General features: G+C 48.8%; 1 protein-coding gene across 29 annotated transcripts in view; it reads right to left on the bottom strand.

Moving 5' to 3' along the window:
• Positions 1-20822, bottom strand: part of CLASP1 (cytoplasmic linker associated protein 1) — a 187902-nt gene extending 167080 nt beyond the window's left edge. For 27 of the 29 annotated variants that reach the window (XM_075430613.1, XM_075430616.1, XM_075430624.1 and 24 more), the window contains exons 1-2: positions 16235-16301; positions 3765-4240 (exon numbers count right to left, since the gene is read on the bottom strand). In XM_075430613.1, coding sequence (XP_075286728.1) covers positions 3765-3959 — 195 coding nt within the window. In that variant the 5' untranslated portion in view covers positions 3960-4240; positions 16235-16301. Of the gene's footprint in view, positions 1-3764; positions 4241-10876; positions 10948-16234; positions 16302-19799; positions 19985-20763 lie in introns of those variants that run through there. The other 2 variants (XM_075430615.1, XM_075430614.1) reach the window with 2 other exon arrangements.
• Between the last annotated feature and the right edge of the window lie 4356 nt (positions 20823-25178).

Below are 25178 nucleotides of genomic sequence, written 5' to 3'. Positions count from 1 at the left end.
AGTGTTCCTAGTCAGTAACAACAAACCAGCAATACCAAGGGCACTTCCAATGTAAACCTCAACTCCAACAGCACAGACCACACATCACAGAGAAGAGGAAGGTGCAAAAGACCTTGTTCCCATTGCTAGATGGAGGCAACAGTACAATACTCTCCTGCTGTGGAGAAGCAGGCAAGAGAAGGTCACTGTCAAACAGCCTCAGCTCACCTCTAGTAATATCAGGCTGGCAGAAAACTACTTTAAGATCCTAGACATACTCCTTTAGGCTACACCTCAAAATGAAACATCAATGGCACACCATAGTCTGGGTACTGAGAAAGGCGCATCAGCTACAGACGAGTCAGGAGATCGTGCGTACTCAACAGCAGCATTACTAAATACTGCCACAAGCAGCTCAAAGTGAGATTGTTTACCGAGGAATTACTTATGGTTTCAGCTCTCTCCCTCTGTTACAGGACCATGAAGCTGAGAGGACATGCTGAACCCCTGACACTGCTGCATTGTTTTGCTACACATCTCAAGGCAGATAGCTCTGTGCAGGCCTCAGTTATTGTTCACGGATTCAAAGCTCTGCAAAATAACTCATTCGCTTAGCAGGGGAAGGAATGGAGTCCAGTAGAACCACCATCCTGAAACGGCACAGACCAAGCAAACAAAGCATGTGAAGAAACACAGCAGAGACAGGATTCCTCTTTGGTCTGCAGCATCCTACAGTACCTTCCCCCGCCCAAGCTTGCTAACATGCCCCACAACTCCTAGTGCCCACGTAAACACAGGCTGTCTGCTCTGAGTAACTGAGCTCCAGAGAAGAGCAAGAGCTCCCGAAGAGAAATCCTCTTTTCCACTCTGCAGCATTCTTCTGTCTTCCACCTACCCATAAGCACCGCTGGGAAAACGCAGGCCAGGCAGTGTCTGTTGGGTGCAGTTCAAGCACGCTCCTGGCAAGCGCAGACACACAAATGGCCTTGCACTGGACCTCAGTGCCTTGCTCCATGTAACAACCCCCCTGCTTCCTTGACTTGAAAGGCATCCTGAACTATCCCGTGCCTTCCGCACCCAAGGCAGCTGCCTGTTATGAAGCAGGGATCAGCGGCCAGGTCACAAGGCCATTTGTCAGAAGGGTTTCAGAGTGCTGAGTGCTATCAGAAGCGTGTTAGCTCTCGCTCTGTTTCACACATGGTGCTTTTACAGACTTGGACAGCACCAAGGAAAGAGAAGCACCTCTTCACCCTCCATCATTGCTTTTTTGCTACACCACTTGAAAGAGATGATTGTATTGTCTCCAATCCCAATGCTGAGGTCAAGGACTTCACAAAATAGTATCAGGTTAAAATAGAAACAACATACTAAAGCCACCTAAGCCTAAAAATGTCAGTGATAGTCGTGCTTTACATCGCTCAAACTTGTAGGCCAACGAGGGTGACAGCTCGAGCCCACCCTGTAAAGGCATAGTAATTTCACCATCAATTGAGGCTCCTTTTGATCCGAACTGAACTGGACTGCCTCAGAAAGTCACTTCGATTCGCTGATGTTTTCCCTGTGATAACATATAAGCACAAGTGTTTAGTTAGAAGAGGCCTAGACAAGCAGGAGCCATGAATCAACTGGATGTTCTCCCAAGATAACGGGTCTGTTATCCAAACCCAGTCTAAGTCTGAGAGCACACGTTATCACTGAAGTGTTAGGAAATTTCAGATCATGCAGATCATCTCAATCTTTGTTTTAAGCTGATGCTTTTTCAAATGAAGGGAGGTGAGCAGAGAAACAGACTGCAAATATAATGGCTTTTTCAACCGTGACCAAACTGCAGTTTAGCTCTCCAGATGGCTATTCCAGGGCAGCGATGCTTGGCCTTTCGCTCTCAGGGTTGTTAGCATTAATCCATGAACTGGATCAGATGACACCAGCTACCCTGTCCTCCCTCACACCAGCCAGAGGCGAGCTTCCAAACCCCCACCCCGCCGGCAGTCAAGGAGAAAGGCAACAATAACGCAGACGCAGGCACTAAAACAGAAGGAAAAGACTGGCATACAATGATGCACTAAGCCTTGGCTGGACACTGAAGCAGACCTCACTACGTCACTAACGGCCAGGTAGCCAGCTTGCCCCACTCAAAGGTTTCACATCCTCTATTATACTCATTCACTGAGAAAACACCCTCCAGACATCCAAGACACGGCTCTGTTATGCTTACTAAAACTTATTAATGCTATCTTTAGAACACGCACATTAACGAACAGTCAGCTCAGCAGCGTGAGTTCTGGAACAGAGTCACTGCAGTACAGAAGCACCACCAGTTTGTCACTGGAGAATGAATACCACAGTGAGCACAGTGGTTCAGCAGACGAAAGACTGGGAAGGGCGGTGGAAGCGAGAGAGAACAAATTATCCTTGAAAAAGTTCTGCAAATGAAGTGTGATGCTGGAATTTCAAAGTACTGCATAGCTCTGTGATCCACATCACTTTGTAAAATCCAGGAAAACAGCACGTTTTGTAATAATTTCAAGTTCACTGTGCGTGGGTTACGTTTCCACTGAGAATCATGAAAGTCTAAGAGAAAGCCAGTTAGCAAGAAAAGGGGGAATAAGAACATGCAATGTCCTCAGAAAATTACACGTACACCACTTTTAATAACAAACTACGATTTCTTCATGTGCTCAGCCACAGTGGATCCACTACTGAGACTGTATTGGCTTTGGTGGTTTGTTGGTTTGGTTTTTTTTTTGGTTCCTACATGCTAAACGGCTTCTACCACAGCTGCTTGTTGACAAAAATGAAGAGAAAAAGTGCTGCTGTGCAGAACACATTGACTAATACACTGCAATCTCACAACCACTTCTCAGTCAAGATTTCTGTTAAAAGTAAATGACTGAGTATGTTCAGGTCCGGAGCACTTCCAACCGACATGGCTAGTCTCCTTCACTTCTACAGGAAAGAACTCCAGTACAACTGTCAGCTAACTAGCTTCAGGCTCACCCCGGTAGGAACTTTAACTCTTAGATTTTTCTGGACTTGTCAGAAAGGAATAAAGTGTCCTATTGCATCCCATACAACAGCTTAAGTACTCTATTAGCCTTGTCAGAGCACCTCAGGAAGGGAGCAGGACAGGAGTTTTCCAAGCCACAGCAGAGAACCCCTCCCCAGTCGCACAGCACATGGGAGTGGTGGGACTTCCTCACTACGGCCTGTAAGGAGATGAACAGGTAACAAGGCAGTGGACTTCCATGTCCTACCAACTTACTCCTGTGGATGCAACACTTGAGTTCAACAGAACATACAGATACACACAACCTTCCCTGAGCTAACCGCACTAGATCAATTATACTTAAACTGCCCACAGAAAATCGGAGAAGTCTAGCAAGATTTAATGACAGTGAAAAATACTGATGTTTATATATGCTTTTTGCAGTTTTATAAACCTTTTTAATGTGGCAGGAAATCATCAACATTCCTAATTACTGGGATGATCAAAGCATGCCACTAGCTAACAGGGTACACAAAGAAACCAGCATATAACAAAGCACAAACACCAAATGTAAATTCGTTTACTAAAACCCCCTTTACTGAATTCTTACTGCCTTGAGTCCTCAATATCATATCGGCTATCAACTACCACGAAATGGGACAGGAATGGCTGATTCAGAATAATTATCAGCTTATAGAACAGTGCATTAGAAAGTCAGCTACACAACTCTCACTTTGATCAAGTAGCACTTGACACTGAAACTTCTGTCTGTAATCACAAGCCATCTGACAAGTCTTACCTTATAATTGCTGGAATTTACCCAAGAAGTGGCCAGTCCGTCAACCATTTTATCCAGCATAGTCTGATCATGTTCAAGATCAGCTGACTTCTGTTTATCCGAGAAGTAATCAATCAATTCCTGGCCAACCTGAAGTCTCTTTCCAACATCCTTCTGCAGCACCTGCGCTAAGCAGTACTCCATACTGGGCTCCATAGTGCCTTAGAAATACAGCACCAGCAAGAAAGCTAGAGGGCAGCAGGTCTGAAAAATCCCTCTATAAACGCACGCAGGAGGTCGCCTCTTTGTTCGATGAAGGTTACTGAGGGTCTGGGTTTCAAAGATGCAATTCTGAGAATGGCAACAATGCACCATGTGTGTGTGAACAGCAGCTGGCAGGATATTAAAAGTCCAATTTAAATAACTAGTAATAGATGAAGCAACGAGCCGTGCTGTTGCTGTTGAGTCTGCAGTAATTCCCAGTTCAGCAGTCCATTCTGAAAGAAATGAAAAAGAACAGTATTACAGGTTAAATTAAGACTGGAGCAAAAACAGATCGAAAGCATGTCACAAAATAGGTTATTCATATACAGCTGCGAAGCTGTGATAAGCTGGATACGAGCGGCATTGTTCTATTTTAAGGAATCAGACAAGGTAGGTCAGGACAAAATCCTTTGGTTATTCTTTACAACAACAGGTACCCATCAGTTCCCTGGAAGTTTTAGTGACAGACAGTAAATCTGGGGCTTAAGTAAGAGCTGATTAGTAGTGAATATTATGGCAACTACCAACATCACCATCCACCCACCCACAACGGCAGAGACAAAATCCTTACGCAGGTCACCAAGAAAATGCATCTGCTTCAAGCAGTGAAAGCAGGAAGCGGTCTGGATCCTGTTTTGACTGTCGGCCTTCAGCAATCAAGGCTATCAGCGGGCTGGCAAGATACAGCACTAACCCTGGGCTCCAGGAATGTAAAACGAGCAGTTTTCAAAACCTAGGTGCTCATGCTGTTTCCAGGCTGAATCCTGTTGTATTCCAACCACACGTGCCCAGGGAACAGCGCTGGCCTAGTGCAACAGTGCAAACACAGCTCAACCAGCAGTGCCGGGGCCGTCCCGAGCACCAAGGCCACGCACAAGAAAGGCCAGGCCTAACTGCTGCTGCTCAGAGGTGCAGTGCCACCTGAGGAGCAAGCTTTTGGCTTATGTGTAATAACAGATGGCTGTACGTCTGGGGTTTGGGTATGTTCCTCAACACCAGAAACTCTCCTGTCCAAGAACTTCATTAGGGACCCAGCTACAGCTTTTGTTTTGTCCCTGCACCTGCAGCCAAACGAAACCCTCCAGCGAACAGACCCGCAGCCTGTCCTCCGTCCTCCCACAGGCCAAGGCTGCACCGTTTCCTGAAGCACTCCCTTGTCACAGGTCAGCTCTTCTAGGAGGGGGTGGTAAAAATCCAGAGTGTCTTTTTGTTTCCTGCCTATATAATATCTAAAGCTAGAAATCTGCCCTACTTTTTCGACAAGCATGAGGAAAGCAGGTCAAGCTCAGAGCAAGGGAAGCGGCTGTGGAGCAGACACCTGGTTCATTAAACAACTGGAAGGAAGCTGGAGGCAAAAGTCCACTAATTGGAAGCACTGGGGCAGCAAATCTAAATACCTTCTGTTTGAGCAAATAAGGCCTTCACAAAAGTCTTAATAAAACAAAGTGAATCTAACAGCAGACGAGATGCACACAAGAACTCCAGTCTGGAAATGAACACACAGTCCGCACAGCAGACTATTTCGGTTCATTATCTCACCTCCATCCTCCTTGGCCACATCTTACCAACACCACGCACAGCATCTAGATGCAGCACAGAGGCTTGTGGCGTTGAGCTTCCCTAACCCCACCAGCGCTGCCAGCCATGTCCCAGCTGCCAGCACCGCTTATTCACCAGGCAGGAGGAGTCACCAAAAAGCAGGTCCCTCCGCTCCAGGCAGCCAGTTCAAATCCCCGCTGGCTGACAGTGACCAAAACTGGTTCTGTACATCCAGGGACTCGCCTCAGCCAACTGTCTGGCAAATCCTACCATGAGCCAGAAGGGATTACTTGTGACTGTAGACTAAACTCCCTCCTTGCCAGCAAAACCTCACCCTTCAGAGAGACAAGGCAGCAATAGCTGCAGCTGCCCCCACAGCACCTAGGGCTTTAAGCTCACACTGTGACAGCTTGGTGCTTGTGACCACTACCACAACCCGAAGTGTCTAAAGAACATGCCAAACTCTCACCTGTTTGCTCCAAGTCACTTCAAAAGTGATATGACTTCAAGTTCTAAAATTGTCAACACCTCCTCAATCAACTCTTAGAGTAACACCTTTTTTCTTTCTAAGAGAAAGACATTGGTTCCAGACCACAGCAAAGCCATGCCTTTTCTTATTGGTGAAGCTACAGTTCCTCACTTGTTTTGGTTTAGCACCAACTCGGAAAGCAGTGCTCTGAGCTTTCCCATCCTCAACCAAAACGGTTCACAACATGGCTTTAAATACTCACGGCAGCACAGGCAAAAACCAGTGTCGCCTCAAGCGCAGCAGAAGTCTTCCTCTGAGTCTCCCTGTCTGTACCTCGAATACTGGTCCCTGCCCTGCCCTGTAGCATGGGCTGGCCTTGCTCCTTGCTGCAGGCACTCCAGTTATGTGAGACAGTATTGCACACAGGAGTCTCTAAGCGTCTAACAGAAGGGTTTAAACACGGTAGGGCCGCATTTCACTGGACACCTCGCTAGCAGAGAGCTACTGGAGAAGGGGCAAGTAAGAGATACTTTGCAGCTAGCATGTTCTAGCTGAAACTTTTCAAGTTGGCCGCGTGGTTTGCTTCTGGACTCCAGAAGCTGCACACATGGTCAGAAGGGGACTCTTCTGTTAAACTGGATAGAACATGGTGAAGAAAATCCCCTAACTGCTTTTAAAATGGAAATGTGGAACTTGCTTAAACTTGAAAAATCAGATCACAGGAGGGTGTGAATGACTGTTAGTTACCGCAGAATAGCCATTTTTTATTAACTTCACACACAGACAAGTCCTAACACACACAAGAAACCATTAGCTGGCCATACTGCCATGAGAAAGAAACATTCAAAGTTTCAAGTCTTTCTTCTATGTGGTTTTCATTTAAGCATTTGTAAGTCTCTGCCTACAAGCACAGAAACAATCTTTTAACCAAACTAATATAAACAAATTTCTCTCCAAGTTCCTCAGTTTTTAAACACATGAAGGCAGGCACAGGATAAAAATTATGGTGCACTACAGAAGAACAGATTCATATTATAATCTTGAGGACTGCAGTCTAAATAAGATCCACTGTACATTACAGCACCACCACCAAACGCATACAGGGGAGAAGAGCCAGAAATACCTTTGAAGCCTGGGGAAAATAATCATATCAAGCCAAGAGGAAAGGCTCAAGCTAGCTTCCATCTACCAGTCAACAGGTGTTTAAGTTGCACTATTTTTAACTAAAGAAAAAAAAGCTTTTCCACACATGTTAGGAAGTCTGTTGACTCCCCCTCTTCATCGCAGGAAGAAGTGGAAAAAATAATACCTGAGAAAAATTAAGATCCAAGCTGACAACAAATTAACCTCCCAGGCAATGAAGCATATGGCTGCTACATCCCATCAAGTTTGAAATGAACTGGGCAGACGCTCCCCACATAACAAGCTTTGGAAAACACAAAGCCACAGTCTCAGCCCCAGTGGTCCACTTCTGTTCCTGCAGAATTTAAATGCCATGGTTTTCAGGTAGCCAATGTAACAAGATACAAACAATTTAGGACTAGGATTTCGAGTACAACCTCTTTCCACAGAAGCACAGTCAGGCAGAAGTCAAAACTAACAACTCAGTGGCACAGCTCCTGTGTTTGGAGCTCCTTCAAGTTTTGAGAAGTGTTGCAAATACAGGCTCCAAAGCAAGCGTTTTCTCCGATCCTCCTACTAGGCTTGTGGTTTGCGCTCAGGGGGACAGGCTAAGCTAATAATATCAAGCTAACATAATGCCAACGTGTAGACAAGACAATCCAAGAGAAAAAACTGTTCTCCCCACCACCCCAACTCTGCCACTGCAAAAATCAAGTCCTCTCTTTCACTAATAAGCCATCAACACTATGTGCTTAGTCAAAGCCTCTGCCAGTAACACCTAAATTTTCCATGAAGAGCTATCCAGCAGAAAGCCACTGGAGAGGTTTAAGTTTAATGCCAGCTTGGAGCTCAAAATGGTGAGTATAAAGAAGAAAGCTGACAAAAACTGAACAGCCCGAAGTTACTCAGCATGGATATTGCCATCATAGCACCATAAAAGCTGGTACAATTCACAGCAAAACAACTGGCTCAGCACATAGAATAAGTCAATCCAAATAGCAATAAGGAAATACTTGTTACCTAAGACATTGTGGCAACAATAAACTGTGTACATAAGCCAATGACCTTTTTTCAGTGCTTAGAACCCCACTGACCCCAGACTAAGTGAAACTGCATTACTTTCAATTCTCCAGTAAGACTTTATCTTGGGATAACTTTACAGGAAATTTTAAATCTTCTTCCTCTTGCAATGAGGAAGGAAACCTGAAGCATGTAAAGAATGCAATACTACTCTCCTGGGGGCTTGTCTATACTCGGGAGCTCTTCCAACACAGCTATTTGACTTTAAAAATTACGCCCCACTCTCTTCTGCTCTAGTCCACAGGTTGAGTTATCATCTTTGTCACGTTTCGCCATCACCTTCATTTGCCAGCAAACCAGCACAGTCCACAACCTCCCCAGTCAACTGCTCAGAGCTAACTCAAGACACAAGCTTGCAGAGAGACAAAATATTGCTGCCACTCACGATCACTATAGGCAAGAGCCAGTGCCACCCAATAACCAGGTCTTTCTAGTCACCTTCCTGAAGGTATCTCGGTACCTACTTCCAGTCAGTAAGCTTAACTTGTAAATATGGCAACACTTCTTTGGTGTCTTTTTTTTTTTTTGCTGCAACCCAGCAGTTGTAGAAATAACACAGCAACACATTTGTACCAAAAAGCCTCCTACTTCACAGGTCTAACTGCATGCAAACTTCAGTTTAAAATTAGTTCAAGGTACATTAGACAGACATTTCCTTGAACCTTGACTTTCCACAACAAAGAACTCCTCCTTCAAGAGATCTCCACCCTAGCCAAATGCAGCAGTTTCTCAAGTATAAAAGCTACCAAGCCTCAAACCTGCAGTAGTTCACTGCTACTGGAAGGCTGGTAGTGTAAATACTTAAGTATTGGGATTGCCAGCCAAGCCCCCTTTGGCAAGAAGTTGAGAGCAATTAGAACAGCACCTAAAAATCACGTCCTGCAAAGACTAAATGCAGATCTCATCATCAAGGCAGGGTCAAACTGCAGCTCTGCACAAAGGGTGCGAACTCTCAGCTCTCTGTCCACTTGTCCTCTATTTTTGCTTCAACTGGTACAGCTATCCCCTGCTCCGAAGGGATTTGGTATCCGGCCTTTACAAAGCACGACACTCACTAAGCGCTCAGTCAAACCTCATCTCCCTCGCTGTGCAAGTAGCAGTGGACAAAGCAGCTGTACTCACAATCTCTAAACTCAAAGTATTATTGGTTGTTCAAACCCTCCGAGAGAATGAGGTGGTAAAACATCAAGTGTCCTACTTGAAAAAAGCAACCTTTTTCTGGAGCCAAAGGCAGTTTGCAGGAGACACCCACCCAGCAACTGACAGATGGGCTCTCCCTTTTGTTCACCTGACTCTAAGTAGGCAATAAAGTTTCTTCAGTGTCTGGGAATATTGCACAATCACTGCGAGTGTTTTAAATCAGTAATTAGTGTTGCCTTGTAGTTGTCTCCCCCTAATCCAAAGATGGTATCTTAGATATCCAGCCTGACAACTCATGCTTTTCTAATTAGCTGCAGCCCTGTGCTTATCTCAACATATTAACTGTCTCTGACTGCACTTCTTGCAGAGACTCCTTCCACACCCCCTAAACAGTGACTTCAACTGTCTTCAGACAAGCGGAGCCACCACACCTCTAGTACTCGCCAGTACAGCCTTGCCGATAAGCAAAGCACTGCCCATGTGGATGCAGCTTCCTTGCTGGAAGTGTTACGAGGTCTCCAAGGGAAGGTTGTGTCGTCCTTCTCCCACAGCACCAGCCACACTGAAGAAGCGTTTGTAAAACTCCTCACCTGTTCCAGGCAGTCCACCCTCTGAAGATTGACAACTGGCTGAAAGCTTGCTAGGACTCTGCTAAATATTAGCCGTTCTTCAAACCTGCTTGCAGTCTATGAAGGAGTTCATGTTCAAAGTACAGACAGTAACCAAGCTACACCAGGGAGCAACTTCACTGCCATGAGGAAAACTGAGGCAGATTTCTAGAATGAAGACGGCTGAAAGATTTCCATGGCTTAAGCTAACTAAGGCCTTCTAGCCCCCACAAAATCCTTCTAAGACAGATGCTAGCTGTGAAAGTTGTGTGACCCTACCCTGGGTAAGATGAGAGATAAGCTTCAGATAACAGGAATTCTTCTGCCTCCGCTAAAGGTTTGCATTGCTGCCTGGGTAACTGAACACCTCGCACAGAGTTACCAATTTCAGCAAGGCATCAATCTTCAAAAAAAAAATCTCCACAGTAACAAAGCTGCAGCAAATCAAGACAACTTGCAGGTCACCTCAACGTGACCCCCTTACCCTACACTAATGGAATCACTTTGCAGAGTGGAAGTGACCCTTCAAGAGTAAGGCAGAAAATCAGATGAGCTTTAACATCCTTTGTTCTAATACAACCCCTCTCTGAAATTAGTTTGGTTTTAACTTTGAGACCAAGGACAAGTCTAGAATGAGCTTTCAAGGTCTCTTTCCTTTTCAACAGTTTGAGTGCTGAGATGCAGATCAAAATTCTGTAATGTTAGGAGATGCTCTGCGTGACTCCCTCTTGTAGGCATCTCAGTTCACGGTTCCAAGGTATCACGCTACAAGCAATTTATTAGGGGCCTACTGGACCACAGGGGAGGGAGAACCTATCCTCATGACTCTTTACTCTGTGAATAGTACCCAAGTTGTGGGTTTGTGTACAAAAATATCCTTTCTCTCTCTCATTCTGGAGATCTACCCTTACCTTACAGCCTGCAGACTCCAGCTCTGACACCTGTGAGACCCTGGCCAGCGAACCGTACAGCACTGGCTCTCCAGGACTTCCAGCTCTGCCAGGTGTCAGAGCCAAGGGCGCACAAGGTCCCCCGAGGGGCTGTGGTGATGCATCCCAGAAGAACAGAGGTGGTGTCCAGCCCCCTTCCTACTGCAACTGTGAGTGCAGGACTAAACTTTCCAGAGTCAAGTCCTAACCCTCTCCTCCACAATCCAGCAGCAATATTGGACCATCTGGAAAAACATGGGAAGAAAAGGAAAAGACCTGTAGCCTCATGTGGGTAAAATGCTTAGCAAGGTTTAGAAGTAGAACACTATTGAGAATTAGAGCAGGATGGCCCACCACTTGCCAGACTGCTAGCGGGACAAGTGGCTTCACAGCACACATCTGAATCTCGTAATCTCTGTTTGTGTTGCAATAGATGAAGTCCCTTTGGCTAAGAACACGAATTTAACTGGTCCTGAAGACGGAAAGCAACTCTTAATGTACGTTAGTTGAAGAAAGTGGGAGAATACTAAGAACCTATTTTACAGGCAGGAATAGGGTGCAAATTCAGTGCCTTTTCCAGAGCGACTGCAAAGCAAGTCTCCAATGGCAGTGGGAACTGAGAACAAGATAACGTCTTGGGGAAAGAAAAAGCCATGCCACACCACATACTGGTACAAGATCAGGATAATCTAGTTCTAAAGAGATCAGTGGGTTTGATATAAATTCCATACTCAACATATCCTCCAGGACCTCATTATCCCCACTGACGTGTAACTGGCTAGTGACACGGAAGAAGTAGGTAAGTTTTTGTGCAGCAGTGCAAGCCAGAACTACCCTGGAAGGAAGGACTTGAGAGACAAGTACTAGTAGCAAAATGACAGATGGGAATGGAAAAATAATACACAAGATCATACCTTGGGTTCAAGCCCTCAAGGGATACTGACTGTCCAATTAAGCACCTTTCAGTAAGACTTGTTCCCTCTGCATCCTGCATCATTTTCTCAAAACAGACGTGTATTTCAGACAATCTGAACAAAATGTGTGTGATGTGGGATCAAAGGGGAGGGGGGTGGAACCACTACATGCAGTCTATACCTCAAATAAGTCTGCTCACAGAAGAACCTCAGGCAGGTAAGCAGATACTACCACCACAGACAAAAGCACCTCCAATTCTAAGACAGTGACTTGCACACATACTCATGACAACAAGCCATGCCAAGATGCTGCTGATATGAAAACCAATCAGACACCCAAAACTAAACAAGACAGGAACTCAGGTAGGAGCCTACAACAGATTAGCTGTGGGATGCAGCAGCAGTTTGTAAGTCAACCGGTTTGGAAAAAGTTTATTTTCTTGTTCTCTCTTCAGGCTCCCAGTTAACATCCATCTCTTCCCCAGTGGCTCTAAACACAAACTTGACAAAATAGGACTCTCTGCCTACTCCTGTCCTCCAGGGCTGCCAGCCCTCATGGAAACTGTTGGCCAAGGACAGGAGAACTCTCAGCAGGAGATGGATTTCAGCTGCTGATAGCGGCCAGCAGAAACCAGCACCCAGGACCAGCTCAGCTCCAGGGAGGTGAAGAAGGGTTACTCTCTATTCAGGCATAAGCAGATTCTATTCACCCCGGCATTTGCAACCGCACATAAGCGGATGGCCAAAGAAATCCCCCAACACAGGCAGCAAGGGATTGCAGAAAGCCACCGCTACACTGAAGATTTATAAAACAGTGGGTGGAGGGAGCACAGGACAAGGAAGAGCAGAAAGGGGTTTTGCGTGACCATACCATGAATCGGGGCTGGACTCCAGGGGCAGTTAAGAGACTGCTGGGCTAAGAAACCGCCCTGCAATGTAACAGGCAGAGGCACACCTGCGGCCCCTCCCTTCTGCTCAGCACCGCTTTGAAGCGCAGGTCAGAATCCATTTCGATCAGATCTTTGCCTCAGCAAATCACTGTTCGTTCGATTCGGCTTTCTGAAATATCCTGGCATCTAAAGCATCTACAAGCAAAAGTGCAAAGAGAGGGCCCCAGCTTAAACCTGAAACACAGAAACTGCACCAGGGACTGGCCTGGTTCGGCTGTTTAGGCTATTATTTTGCTGGTGGAGGAAACAAACCAAGGGTTTTTAAATCTGCCCGCTCACTCCCAATAAACTAATGATGATGCCTTTCTAACAATTTTGCTTCTCCTACTCGGCATACTTTTTCTAGATGCAGAATGGACATCTCCCTCCTTGTGGAGCCACACATGAAGAGATTTGATTAAGTGACAGAACAGGAAACCAGATGAACTCAAGCACTGACCATGCTTTGGGATCAAATCTCCTTGTGAGCACCTGCAGCCTCTCAGGCCACAAAACCCATTTGTTGCCCTCCTATAAGCTGCACAGTTACAACCTCATCCAGTTTGTTTGGGTTTTGGTTTGGGTTTTTATTTGTGCAAGAGTGCTAGTGCTGCCAAAGAGAGAAGAAAGCAATCTCTCATGTTTATGGCAGAGCCCAACACTGGTGCAGCGCAGAACGCCAAGGAACTTGCGTGTTTTTAGCTCTCCAGTATCCTGCTGTGCACAGCTCTTCGCTAGCTCACATCAGGCTTTCAGACAGCTTTGAGGACTGATAGCAGGTTGGGTCCAATACATAATATCCAAAACACTGAGTGAGCTCCAAAGAAGCATGCAAAGCAAATTTCAACACTGTATTGTTCCTTCATTTTCACCAACCTGTAAAGAGCAACATGAAGTGCATGCCTTTAAACAGCAGAGTAAAACTAAGGCTGCTCTGCACAAGAAACCCTCACGCCCTCATCAAGCAAAAAAGCGAACCCCTCTCCTCACTGTCAGACTGTTTACAATTTACTACAGTCACATTCTGAAGGAATTAACAGACAAAACCAGCCTATTTTATTCACTCAGCTGCAAGACCTTTATACACTTGCCAGCATTTTTTTTAATGCACTGGCAAGCGCTGTTGGAAGGTGGGCTGTCAGAACCCAGGAGGAAGCTTCAATTACGGCTGCCAGCCGAGGAGGAGGCATTAGCAGCAGTCAGCCCCATCCAGAGGCACGCCGGTGAGACTTCCCACCCCAGCCTAGGCCGGGCCCGAGAAAATGAGACTCCGGGTGACAGAGCAGCCTGACCCAAAGCCATCTGAGGCCAGAGGGGCACCCGCAATGGCAGTCCACAAGATTCACAGCTTCATTACTCTCACAAAGAGCTGCATGCATGTTGAAATGGGGAGGTCATTGCTTTATCCACCCAAACATTTCGTATCCAGTCTCTTTCACACTACTTCTTATAGCACAGCATGACCTGCCCCTAACACAAAGGCTGCTGAGGGCAAGACCTAGCTCCTCGCATTGTAAATCATTACTAAAGTGGCCAGACTTGCTGCCAGCTCTCATCCTCTAACAACCAACAGCCCTGACGGATGGGGAAGGACCAACTAGCGGACGGGAGAAACAGATAAATCATTTCAGTTTGAGTTTTGCTGGTTAAATACCTGGGGTTTGTAACACTCCAGTTGTACCTCAGATCTGAGATTCCTACAGAACTTCAGAGATGACTGGAGAACTAGCTCATTCAATCATAGGGGCTCTCTGCAGTTGTCAGTCTAGGGAACGTCACACGAACTAGAGAAACATTTCCACCTCACAAGCATGCTGCTGTCGCACTTTCAGCACTGTACATTATCAGCCAAACGAAGCAAGGCCAAAGCATTTAACTTCATGGCATTTTTCTCTTGACACAGAAACTTCTGAAACCGTCTGATCAATTCCAAGGACTTCATAAGAATGTTGCACGCATCAGTGTGAAAGAAAAAAAATATGTTGGCAGCAATTTAAAAAAAAAAAAAAAATGAAACAAGTGTGACTACGAAATTACAGAGAAGATCGCCCACAGTCTGTCTCTCTTGTAACTTCCAAGCTTCAGTCCCACGGACAGGGTTCAGAGAAAACAAGCAAAGGCTGGACTTTGCCAAGCCCGGGACTGCAGCACAAAGGCTTGTTCCACACAGTGAGCTATGCTGCCCTGGTAAGCAAGACCCTGAACACGACAGTACTGTGGTTCCATCCTGCACTGGGTGTAGTCCTTGCTCTACCAAAAGCTCACCACTACTGGAAGTTCTCAAACGTATCTAGCTGCAGCCCCCTCTCCAGTTGCAAACCTCTTTTAAATCCATTTCAGAATCCCACACAGAAGCAAAGACACTTCTAATGCCTTTGCAAGATCTAATTTGAGAACTACCAATCTAAACAGTGGATTTGTGTCACCAGGTACCAAGCGACAATACTTTGGTTTGTCTTCAACAGCACCCAGGTGGCATCACGAGGAGCATGCAACGGAGATGCCACAGCTCCAAAGATGCAGAGAAACGGCCTGCGCTACTCAGCAGCAAAATGGACTCCAACCTATTTGCTCGAGATGCTGGCACAGGCGCCAGGGTGGAGACCGCATCTCTGCCCTACCAACACCGGCTCGGCACACGCTGCTTTGCTTAACCCTTGTCTCCTTTACTAAGCCCTGAGTTACGAAGCACATCTGCAAGAGACAGAAAGATCTACTGGTCAGAGCAACCTCACACCTGGGACTCCACCACAGCCTCCCGCACCCCCCCGGCCTTGTCTCCCTGCCCCGGCTCCCCACCTTTCCCAAGGAGCTGTGCGGGGAAGGGGACAGCTTCTCCCGTCCTCACAAATGTCTGAAGACACTGAAGATACCCTCAGCGCAGCCCACGCAGGCCCGTATAAACACACCGACAAACGACTACGCTTTGTTTACTCGCACCCAGCATCCCCCTGGAGCCTTTCTGCGGGATTTCTCTAACGACCAGCCCGCCTCTTTGTGCGGCCACCAGCTCCCAGCCCTCACCCAGCTGCCAACGGGCATTCGGAGAGGAACCGGTGAGGTAAAACCCCACGCGGGCACAAAAGCGCCGAACCCACCCGGCCCGCGATAGCCTTACACACGCAGGAGCCCGCGGACGCCGCCGGGAGCGCGGCACGGCTGCACCCCGCCTCCCGCCCTCGTCAGCGGCGTCTGCCCCGCCGCGGCCCGGCCACCGCCGCCCCCCGGCCCCGAGCCTGAGGGGAGAGGAGGCCGGGGGGCGCCCCCGCGCCCCCCGCCGCGGCTGTTACGCCGCCGGACAGCCCTCCCCCTCCCTCCCGCCCACCCCACCGCGGCACGACCCGGGGCCGCGCTCCCTCCCGCCGCGCCCCACTCCCCTGACGGCCGCGCTGCGCTGCCCCCCTCCCCCACCCGCCGCCGCCGCCGCCGCCGCCGCCGCCACACAAAGCCCCCGGCCGCGCTCCCCCCCGCCCCCGCGGTGCCGGCGCAGGCGCTACCTGCCGGGCGCGGCGCGGGAGGCGGCGGCGGGGCGGGGGCCGGGCGGCGCTCAGTGCCGGCGGCGGCGCCCGCTGCGCTGCATGGCTGCGCCCGCCCCGCTGCCACGGGAAGAATGGGAGCCGGCGCGCATGCGCCACCCGCGGCCCCTCCGCGCCGACGCGGCGCCGCCCCACGTCTCTAGAAAGCTCCCGGGCCAGCACTGCGCATGCGTGCACGGCTCCCCCGCCCCAACCCGTACCATAGAGTGCGAGGCCAAGGCTAGAGAAAACGCGCCTCCCTCGGGGCTCTATGGTAGGTGGGGGGAAGCCGGCCCGCCCTCCCCCCAGCGCGACGGCGGTGAGGTCAGCGTGCGCGGTGCGCATGCGCGGCGCCGCCCCGCCGCCGCCGTTACGGGCGGGCTCGGTCGCCACGGCGACGGCGCGAGTCGCCGGGGATAAGAGGGCCGGCGGGCCCGGCGGGCAGGGTCAGGGCCGGCCCCGAGCCCCCGGGTCTGCCTCGGCAGAAGGCGCCAGCGAGAGCAGCGGTCCCGGCTGGCGGGGAGCTCGGGCGCTGTGGGAGGGATGCCCGAGGCTGGGCGCAGGGAGCCGGGGGCGGCCCTGGGGAAAGCGGCCTGTCACGGCACAGCCCCCCCTTAACGATCCCCTGCTGAGGGAAACTGTGCTTTGTGCAACCTTAGCTAAAAAGCTGCATTTGAAAGCAATTAATTTTTTCTGCTCGATGGAATGAGTTGCAGCGCTCCTACGGTGTGACTGACTGAGGTGAAAATGGGAAACAAACTCCCTGCACGTAGGCTCTCCGCCGAGAGGGGTTTGACCATCTTCTCCCTGGGCCTACGACCGCTTCTCTGGTGTTAGCTGCAGGGAACCATCGCCCCACCTCAAGCAGCCCCAGCTGTCCTGGTCCTCCGCGCCGCAGAAAGCGGCTGACCTCCGTGAAGTGGAGCAACACTGCCGCTTCCAACCAGCGCGCTGCCTGAGCCGTCTGAAGAGCTCACACAAAAGAACTCTGTGGGAAACATAGTTCCTTTTCAGTCATAACTTCTTGACATAATAATGCACTTCTTCACAGCTCACGGTTTTGGCACAGGAACGGCTTTTGGCAAACCCCCTCCAAGTAATACTACATTTGCTAAGTTGTCCTTTCCCAGCGTCAGGTTCCAGAGCGACACGTAACTGCTGGTTTGCACGAAGGAATCAGCATAGGCTGAGTGTAAAAAGTGGAACGGGCTGCCCGGATGCCAGGAGAAGGCTGGGGATGTTGGTGCTTAAAAGGACACCAGCTCTGTGTAAACTGAAGGCAGGCGATTACAAACCAGCTTTAGAAATTACCTTGGTTCTCACCCCGCAGGCGGCAGCTAATCTCCTGGGAGCCCGGACTGGCTATGTACCACCCACGGCAGAGACACGGCAGCTCTTCTTCACCTGCTGTGGCTTTCCAGTCCCCACACTACCATCCGTGCGCGCTCAGGGGAGGGACAGCCCCTGTGCCGAGCACTCTCCCTCCGCAGCTGGGCAGTTCTGCCACCAGGACTCCAGTCATTTGCCCTTCTCTCGTTCTGCAGTCTCCTAACAGCAGCCGGTGACGGGGTAGGATCGTCAGCACGTTCGTAAAGCACCGAGCGTTCCCCCTCAGCTGAACCTGTTAGAACTACAGGCAAAGTTTCCTCAAAGAGTCCTCACAGTTCCCTCTGCTACCTAAAATACCATCACATTCCATTTTGAGCAAGAAAATTAAACAAAAAGTGATCAAGTAGTTCTAAGTTAGCTGAATTATGATAACCAATGTTTCATTTAGCTTCAGTAAGAAATCAATAATTGAGTATCACACATTTGCTGTGAATTCATTCTCTTCACTGTTACAATAAAGAGGCATTTACCTTGGAAATCTCTCAATACCGCCTTTGATATAATCAGGTGTTTCCCCTTTTTTTCATAGAGTCTTACTTCTGGCAATTTTAGGGTCACTGTCTGGCAGTCTAAAGCCACATAAAGAAATGCTGAGAGATGTAGTCGGCTTGGCTTTTAAGTACTTCCGCCCCCGATAAAACTTGCACTGAAAATATGATTTTTATTTTCTCTTTTGTTGCAAGACTTCAGGTGACAACTGCATGAAACTTCAAGATTCCTCACTGTGAAATTAACAGATAGACTGCAGACACAGCCTGTCTCTACGTGTTTTCTTCACACTTTTATTATAAAACAGGTAGAGTCTCTGCACAGAAATAAATTTCTCTGACATTTAATCAGCTCTAATGTTTTGATTTTTTCTATTATTAGATGACCATTTCCTTGGCTCCCTGCAGAGACTTTTAGAACAGTTTATGCCTATATTTTTTTAAGATAACCAAATGGTTCCATGAGCAGCAGCACTAACAATGCCTGGTTTCCTACAGATTTGCATTCTTTGTCCCTCCAACCTGCCCTGCTATCCCTGCAGCCCGACCTTCCTTTGTGTGTCCTGTGGCACTCCTCTATGGAGACACAGGCAGCAGGAGGTGCCTCTAGTCCAGGGCTCTACATACGTGCAGGCTGACTGGCAGGCTGCTGCCAGGGGAACCACGCCATGCCCCGAGCTCCCTCCAGCCTTTCCCTGAGGCTGGCAATGATCATTTCTCTCCTCCAGTTCTCATGAAACATGAGGTTCTTTCCCCTTCCCTAAATGCTGAGAAGGGAAAAAAGGGGGGGAGGGGGGCTAGCCTGACAGCCGAACAGAAGCAGACAGGCAGACTGATCACATAACCCTCACTTTTGTTAGGAAAAGGCGGCTAAAATACATTGTAACCTGCAGGTTTTCTTCAACCTTTTAAAGAGCAGGCAGAAAAGGCACTGTTCTGATTCTTGCTCTTTAGGTTTCCTAAAATTAATTGCTACTGCATACATATTGCGCTGTCTCACAGGCAATATTGCGCACTTCATCCTGCTTTCCGTAACAGAATGCTGTCCTTTCATGGAGATCTTTTTTCTTTTAGCTTTCTTTTAGAGTCTCACAGCATCTCAGTATTCTTTAATTCTGCTCAGAGGCAGCTCCTCTTGATTATGCTGCGCAGTCCATCAGCTTTCAGAGTGACATCAGCCTGCGTTCATCCTAGCACCATCTGTGGCAGGACTGTGTGTCCATTGCCTGGGACAGTTCTCAGTGGAAAGCCACCATCAAGGCACATCGGGATTCCCCAAGGGCAACCAGATCTAAATTTCCGGATGGAATCAAATCTGCACAAATACCTCAGCTTCTCGAAAGTTATTGTTAGGTAACAACTGTGCTATTTCTAACTAGTCCTTGGGGATTCATCCTGGGGTGCAGAAAGGACTCTCAATGAAGGAACCAGCAGTAACGACTGGAGAAGCTGCTACCATCTCACGCAGCTGCTTGATGAGGGCTTCACTACCAGTGGTTTAACAGCAGTGTCCTGGTTTCAGCTGGGATAGAGTTAGTTTTCTCCCCAGTAAGCTGCTGTGTTTTGGATTTAGTACGAGAAGGCATGTGGCACGACCCTTCTAAATGACGTACCTAAATAAAGGCACTTCTTACTACGCTCTCCTTTCTGCAGGATCTGCGTTTACTCACCTATCTCACATGTGGATCTCCAACACACACAGACGAGTGCAGCAGAGAGGCAGGCACATCCGTCTCCTGAGAGGGTACTGTTCCCAGGGAAGCAGCATGTATCTCCCTGATCAGTCCACCTGCCCAGTACACTGCTCCCTGCTTGCTGAGAAAGGTCTGGTTCGTCATCAGCAGGAGGTGTGTGCCTATACACGTGCAAAACAAAGCACAGTCCGTTTGCAAGACGAAGCAGGAGATCAGCTTATGGTCATCTGCAGTGAGGGGACAGAAAGCTGTAAGTAAGGGCAAAGTACAGCCAGAAAGCTTTTTTAAAATAAAGGAATCTACGGATATTCTAGCTTCATTTACCAACACTGCTCTTTCAGACAAAACCACATCAATAAAACAGAACTAGCAGGAAGCAGAGGGATGGATTTGGAGGGAAAGAGGCTCTATTTCAGTACAAACACTGACTGTACCTGAGTGACCTCCTCTTCCCCTTTCCTTCAGGGCCCTTTTCCACAATGTCTGCTCAGGAACCTGATGGCTGAGTGCTCCAAGGAGAAATGTCTCCATTTATGAACAACGGTATGATGATGCAGTTGCCCATGACAGCAGAGGATAGCAGCTCAAAGCCTAGCTGTGCCTGGGTTGCTTCCCCAGAGCTGAGCATGCTGCCATGCAGACTCAGAGAGCCACATTTCCTTTATGCGCTGTCCCAACCTGACCACCTGCATGGCCAAGGAGGAGAACAACTGCACCTGAGTCCATCGATGTAACAGCACGTCTCTCCCTTTGCCATCTCCTGGCACTTTGATCGCCTGCACACATCACCTGAACAGACTTGTGCCGTGCTAAGGAAGAGGCTGGACTGCTGCTGGCACAACGGTAAATACCAAGGGCCAAGCACCCAGCTCCTGAGCGCTGCTGATCCTGCTCTGGCACGGGCTCCCCAGGGGACTCACCTCCTCTACCGCCCACTTACCTTATCTGTGAGGGAACGAACTCCTCGTCCACACTGCCCGAGAACAAACACTTGAAACAGAGAAAGCACTAGCCACCTCAGATTAACATTAAATTGAATAATTCCTCGTTCTTTTCTTTGCAGATGACAGTTGTCGCAGCCCCAGATTCGAGCACTTTCAGCTCAGACAGTACGCTCCTGCACTGCTACCTTTAATTGGCACTTTCCTGCCAAGCCTCAGCGTTTTGTGTCGGGTTTTTTCCACGTGAGAGCTGCCACAAACAAAGCAGCCCGCTGACCCACTTAACTCCCACGTGAAGGCACACGAAGCTTCGCTTCGGTCACCAAACAGAAAAGAAAATGCGAGAGCAGGAGGTTTTGATTAAAGGGAAGTGAGCAAATGGCTTCAAGGCTCATTGTGTACACGCGGGCACGTCTGCGTGTGTTCAGCCCTTGCAGAAATTTGGCCACCCAGGGAGAAACATCACATACAAAGCAGGCAGTCCTCATGCAAGCGTGCACTGCGTTTGATTCGAGATTTCCCATTGGCATGAAGGTCCTGCAAGCCATGCAACATCCCCACGGACCTCTTCCTCCGACCTGGAGTGACTGCCCGCAGGGAGGCAGGTGACAGTTTATTCTCCCTGGCCAGAACACCAAGGAAGGTACCAATTAGTGTTAATTGTGGTGTTCTTTGTTTTGTGACCGGAGTCTGAGCAGAAACCCCCCATAACTGAACACAGGCTACTGGCAACAGCTTTCCAGCCTTTCTGACCCAAGCCAGATTTAATGCAGCACGCTAGAAGATGATCTCTAGTCCTAACAAGGCATCGGCACTAGGTCTTGTGTTTGCATCAGAGACCACATTTTTCCTGGCTGCCTCAGGCCTCTGGGAAGAGACATTTACAGGTCAAACTAACGGGAGTCCTATTTTTGCCTTGCACTTAAATATACATCAAACAACATTTCAGTCCCATTTCCTCTTCCCTCATAATTCCCTATTTACAGTCTTCCAAATGGATTTACCTCTTCCTGTGCTTGTTCTCTATACTCATCTGCTGTTATGTTATGCAGTTATCTCTGCTGTTTTATCTTTTTTCCACCACCCAAACACAATTATGTTCACATCTCTCTTTTTTTTTTCATACTTCAATATCGCAGGTGCACATACCTTAGCAGCATGGATTCTTTTCATCTTTGAAAAACATTTCCTTTTTATCCTCACCCAAATATTAAGCCAACTGGAAAGTGACACATCAAGGTTAGGAATGCAGTTTGCTCCTGACAAGGAGAAAATGCTGAGCTTTGCAAGAGAGGCTAAGTGGATTAAGATCCTTTTTAAAGATTAGGTCACCCCTCACCCCAAATAGAGATTTCTACTGAAATTAATGGAAGCTCTTACAAAATGCAGCAGGAGGGCTGACACTGAATGGCGACACAGCAAACATACACTGGCAGCCCTCTCAAAACCAACTGTCCAAATCACCGACTCCAAATGATTCTTAACAACCAACTGATTGAATCTAGACTACCTATTGACATGGCAGGATTTCATCTTGTAAAATTATGAGCTGATGGGGAAAAAAAAGCTGAGCTAGTAGCTCTCAGGATAAAATCTCGGGCTGCGGTTTGTCTGATGTGGCTGCACTGACGTTACGCCAACGGGCAGGTTTGCCTCAGGAGAATCCGTACTGCCCCCAAAACTACTCCTCTGCACTGGCGTAGCTCCTGCCAGCCCAGCCACAAAGCTCTGGCAGCTCCAAACCTGGATGGTTTCTTTTTCAGGATACAATTCAACAGAACTCACTTGAAGCATTGTCCAGCTATCAAACCGCAAACATCACGTCTTTGTGTGGGAGAGCTGAGGGAAAGCCTTGCAGATTTGTCTCATGCTTCCTCTGCCCATCACTTCTGGGCAGATGAACCCAGCCCCTCGAACAGGCAGCACTGCGAACGCAGCCCAGCACCTGGAAGTCACACCAGATCCCCTCCAGCCCTCACATCAACAGAAATTAAAATCCTGCAGGCAACAAAGCAGCTGTGCTGCTGCTGCGCGACTGGCACAGACCCCTGCTCGCTCCCCACCGCACAACTGCCGTCTGCAGGGCACGCTGGCAAGAAACAGTCACTCTGGGTACGTCCAGCAAGCCAGACAGAGAGGCAAGGTGCTGCCTTCACTCTACAATGGTGCAACACTTTCAGCCTTGCAAAGCCGCCCTGACAGAAGTAACTCTACTTCCCTGCTCGTTTTAAAGAAACCAAAACACAGGCAAGCTGGGGGTTTGTGCAAGCGCTAGCAGCAATGCCATGCTGCGGAGCAGGCAGCCTGATCGCCAGGTCTGCACCTGCTCACCAAGCCCTCCTCTCAGTCAGCACTGGAAAAACGCACAGAAGAAAAACAGGGCTTTCCAGAATCACTATTCTAAAAACCAGTTTTATTTGGTTTTGTCATCCCTGTTGTTTAAAACAAGATTCAGACCCAGGCCAGGCCCTAGACTCCAGGCGATGGGTCGAGCGCAGGGCTGAATGCACAGCCATGGACAGGAGGTGACCCCAGCACCCGTGGCTCACTGCAGACACCCATCCTGCTGCCTCAGTGTCCTGCAGCACTCATCCTCACAGTCCTGCCCGCCCTCTTCAACATCACATTTTAAGACAATTATAAACCAGCATTTTCTTCCCTGTCCGGAGCCAAGACTTGTGTAGCGGTTTCTCTGTAGCTTCTCCTTTCCCAGCACAGGAGATCCACACAGTGGCTGCCACAGACTCTCAGGTGTGTGACTAGTCCAAGCCTCCCAGGGCAGCCAGCATCTCTGCCCCTGCCATCTCCTTGATTAATGCTGGGTGGGAGGAGTGACGAGAGGCCTTGCTGCACCGGGCATGGGAAAAAATGCCTCACTTCAGCACTTCTCACTCACGCAGTTAACCATTTCCTCGGCTTGCTCTGACAGCTGCTGGCCTTGGGCAGGGAGGGACATGCCTGGATGAGCGGTGTCTGGCAGCAGCCTGACGCGCAGAACAGCCCTCCCCACCACCTCCCCTGCACCCCTGGCCAAGAAGGTGCAGACTATTGCTGCCTGGAGTTGGACGTTTCAAGGCTTGGTGGGTTAGCTTGTAAACGCTGGAAAACAGGAGGTGTTTGAACAGCGTCTTGGACAACGCAGGAGTCTGGCCCAGGAGGAGCAGGACTTGTGGGTATTGCTGGAAAACACCTAACAGTGATCACACCCACCGCTCTCCTGTTACCCGCCTGCCCAGCTTTCACCTGCTACACCCTGCCCAGGGCAGGGGTGCGCACAGAACCTCGCACAACACAGCCCTACCCTGGCCGGCTGCGTGGCACAGGCAAAGCGAGAACCAAACAACCCAGCGCTCTGAAGAGAAAGCTGGGGGAAGAAGAAGTTGCCAGAGCTACCCTCTGCCTCGCTGGTGCTCTGCTTGGAAAGGAGAGGATGTCATCACTCAGAGCCAGGCAAAAATCCTCCCTTGCACCATGAGCTATTTGCAGACAGGTTTTAGCCTTGTTCCTCAGGGCTGCAGACATTTTAAAAGCCAGGTATGCAAGCAAACACGCCTGTTACTGACAAGAGCAAGTGTCACTTGCCCAGCACGCTCTCCTCCTCCACTCAGGGCTCAGGAGCAAGCACTGACACTTGGACCACGGTTTGCAGCCCACTCCCGACGCACTGTGCAGCCTGGGCATCCCACAGCACCTCTAACAGGCAAAACAAATAAGAAAAACATCAAACTGCATCTTTAATTTCAAGCAGTCTAAAACACTGCCAAATTAGAAAGAAATTCACCAGTGCCTTTGTCTCTAAAGGTGAGCATTGGCTTCATCGTTCCTTTCTCCCTTCTATTTTGCAGCCAATTCTGCCTTTCTACACCCCACCTCCTCCCCCCATCCCTTTCTGCTTTTACTTCCAGTGCTTCACGTGCTGGGAAATGCTGTGCACTCCTAAGCCCAGCTCCCCTTCCTGCAAAACAGAGAAATCAGAACGAACAGGTGTAAACCAGCAAACTGCTAGCACCTGAGTGTTTCTGAAGTTTGCAAACAGTACAACATATGTTCAGTAAAGCAGCTCTACAAAGTCACTCAGAGAGAACTGCAAATTATGCCTTGAACCCAAAACCTTAACAGTCCTACCGTCCCAGTAAAAACAACCCACAGCCTGCCCCAAAATCAGCGGCCAGGAGGTTTGTGTTTGTCCAAGATGAATGAACAAATCACTGGAGAGCTGAGAAATAGAAATCAGTGCAAGGACTGAGACATAACTCATGACACAGCACGTCTGTCCATTTGCTATGGAAACTATGTTTGGCAAGCATCGGGTGTCCGAATTTCTGCTTATGTACAGCTCCGGGGCCAGCAGCGTATTAATATCACAGGCAGCCTAAAAACAGAAACTATCACCAAGAAAAGCTACCCTTCTGCT

The sequence above is a fragment of the Opisthocomus hoazin genome, chromosome 9, assembly GCF_030867145.1.
Source record: "Opisthocomus hoazin isolate bOpiHoa1 chromosome 9, bOpiHoa1.hap1, whole genome shotgun sequence".
Taxonomy (NCBI): domain Eukaryota; kingdom Metazoa; phylum Chordata; class Aves; order Opisthocomiformes; family Opisthocomidae; genus Opisthocomus; species Opisthocomus hoazin.
This window is presented reverse-complemented; position numbering and strand designations above follow the sequence as displayed.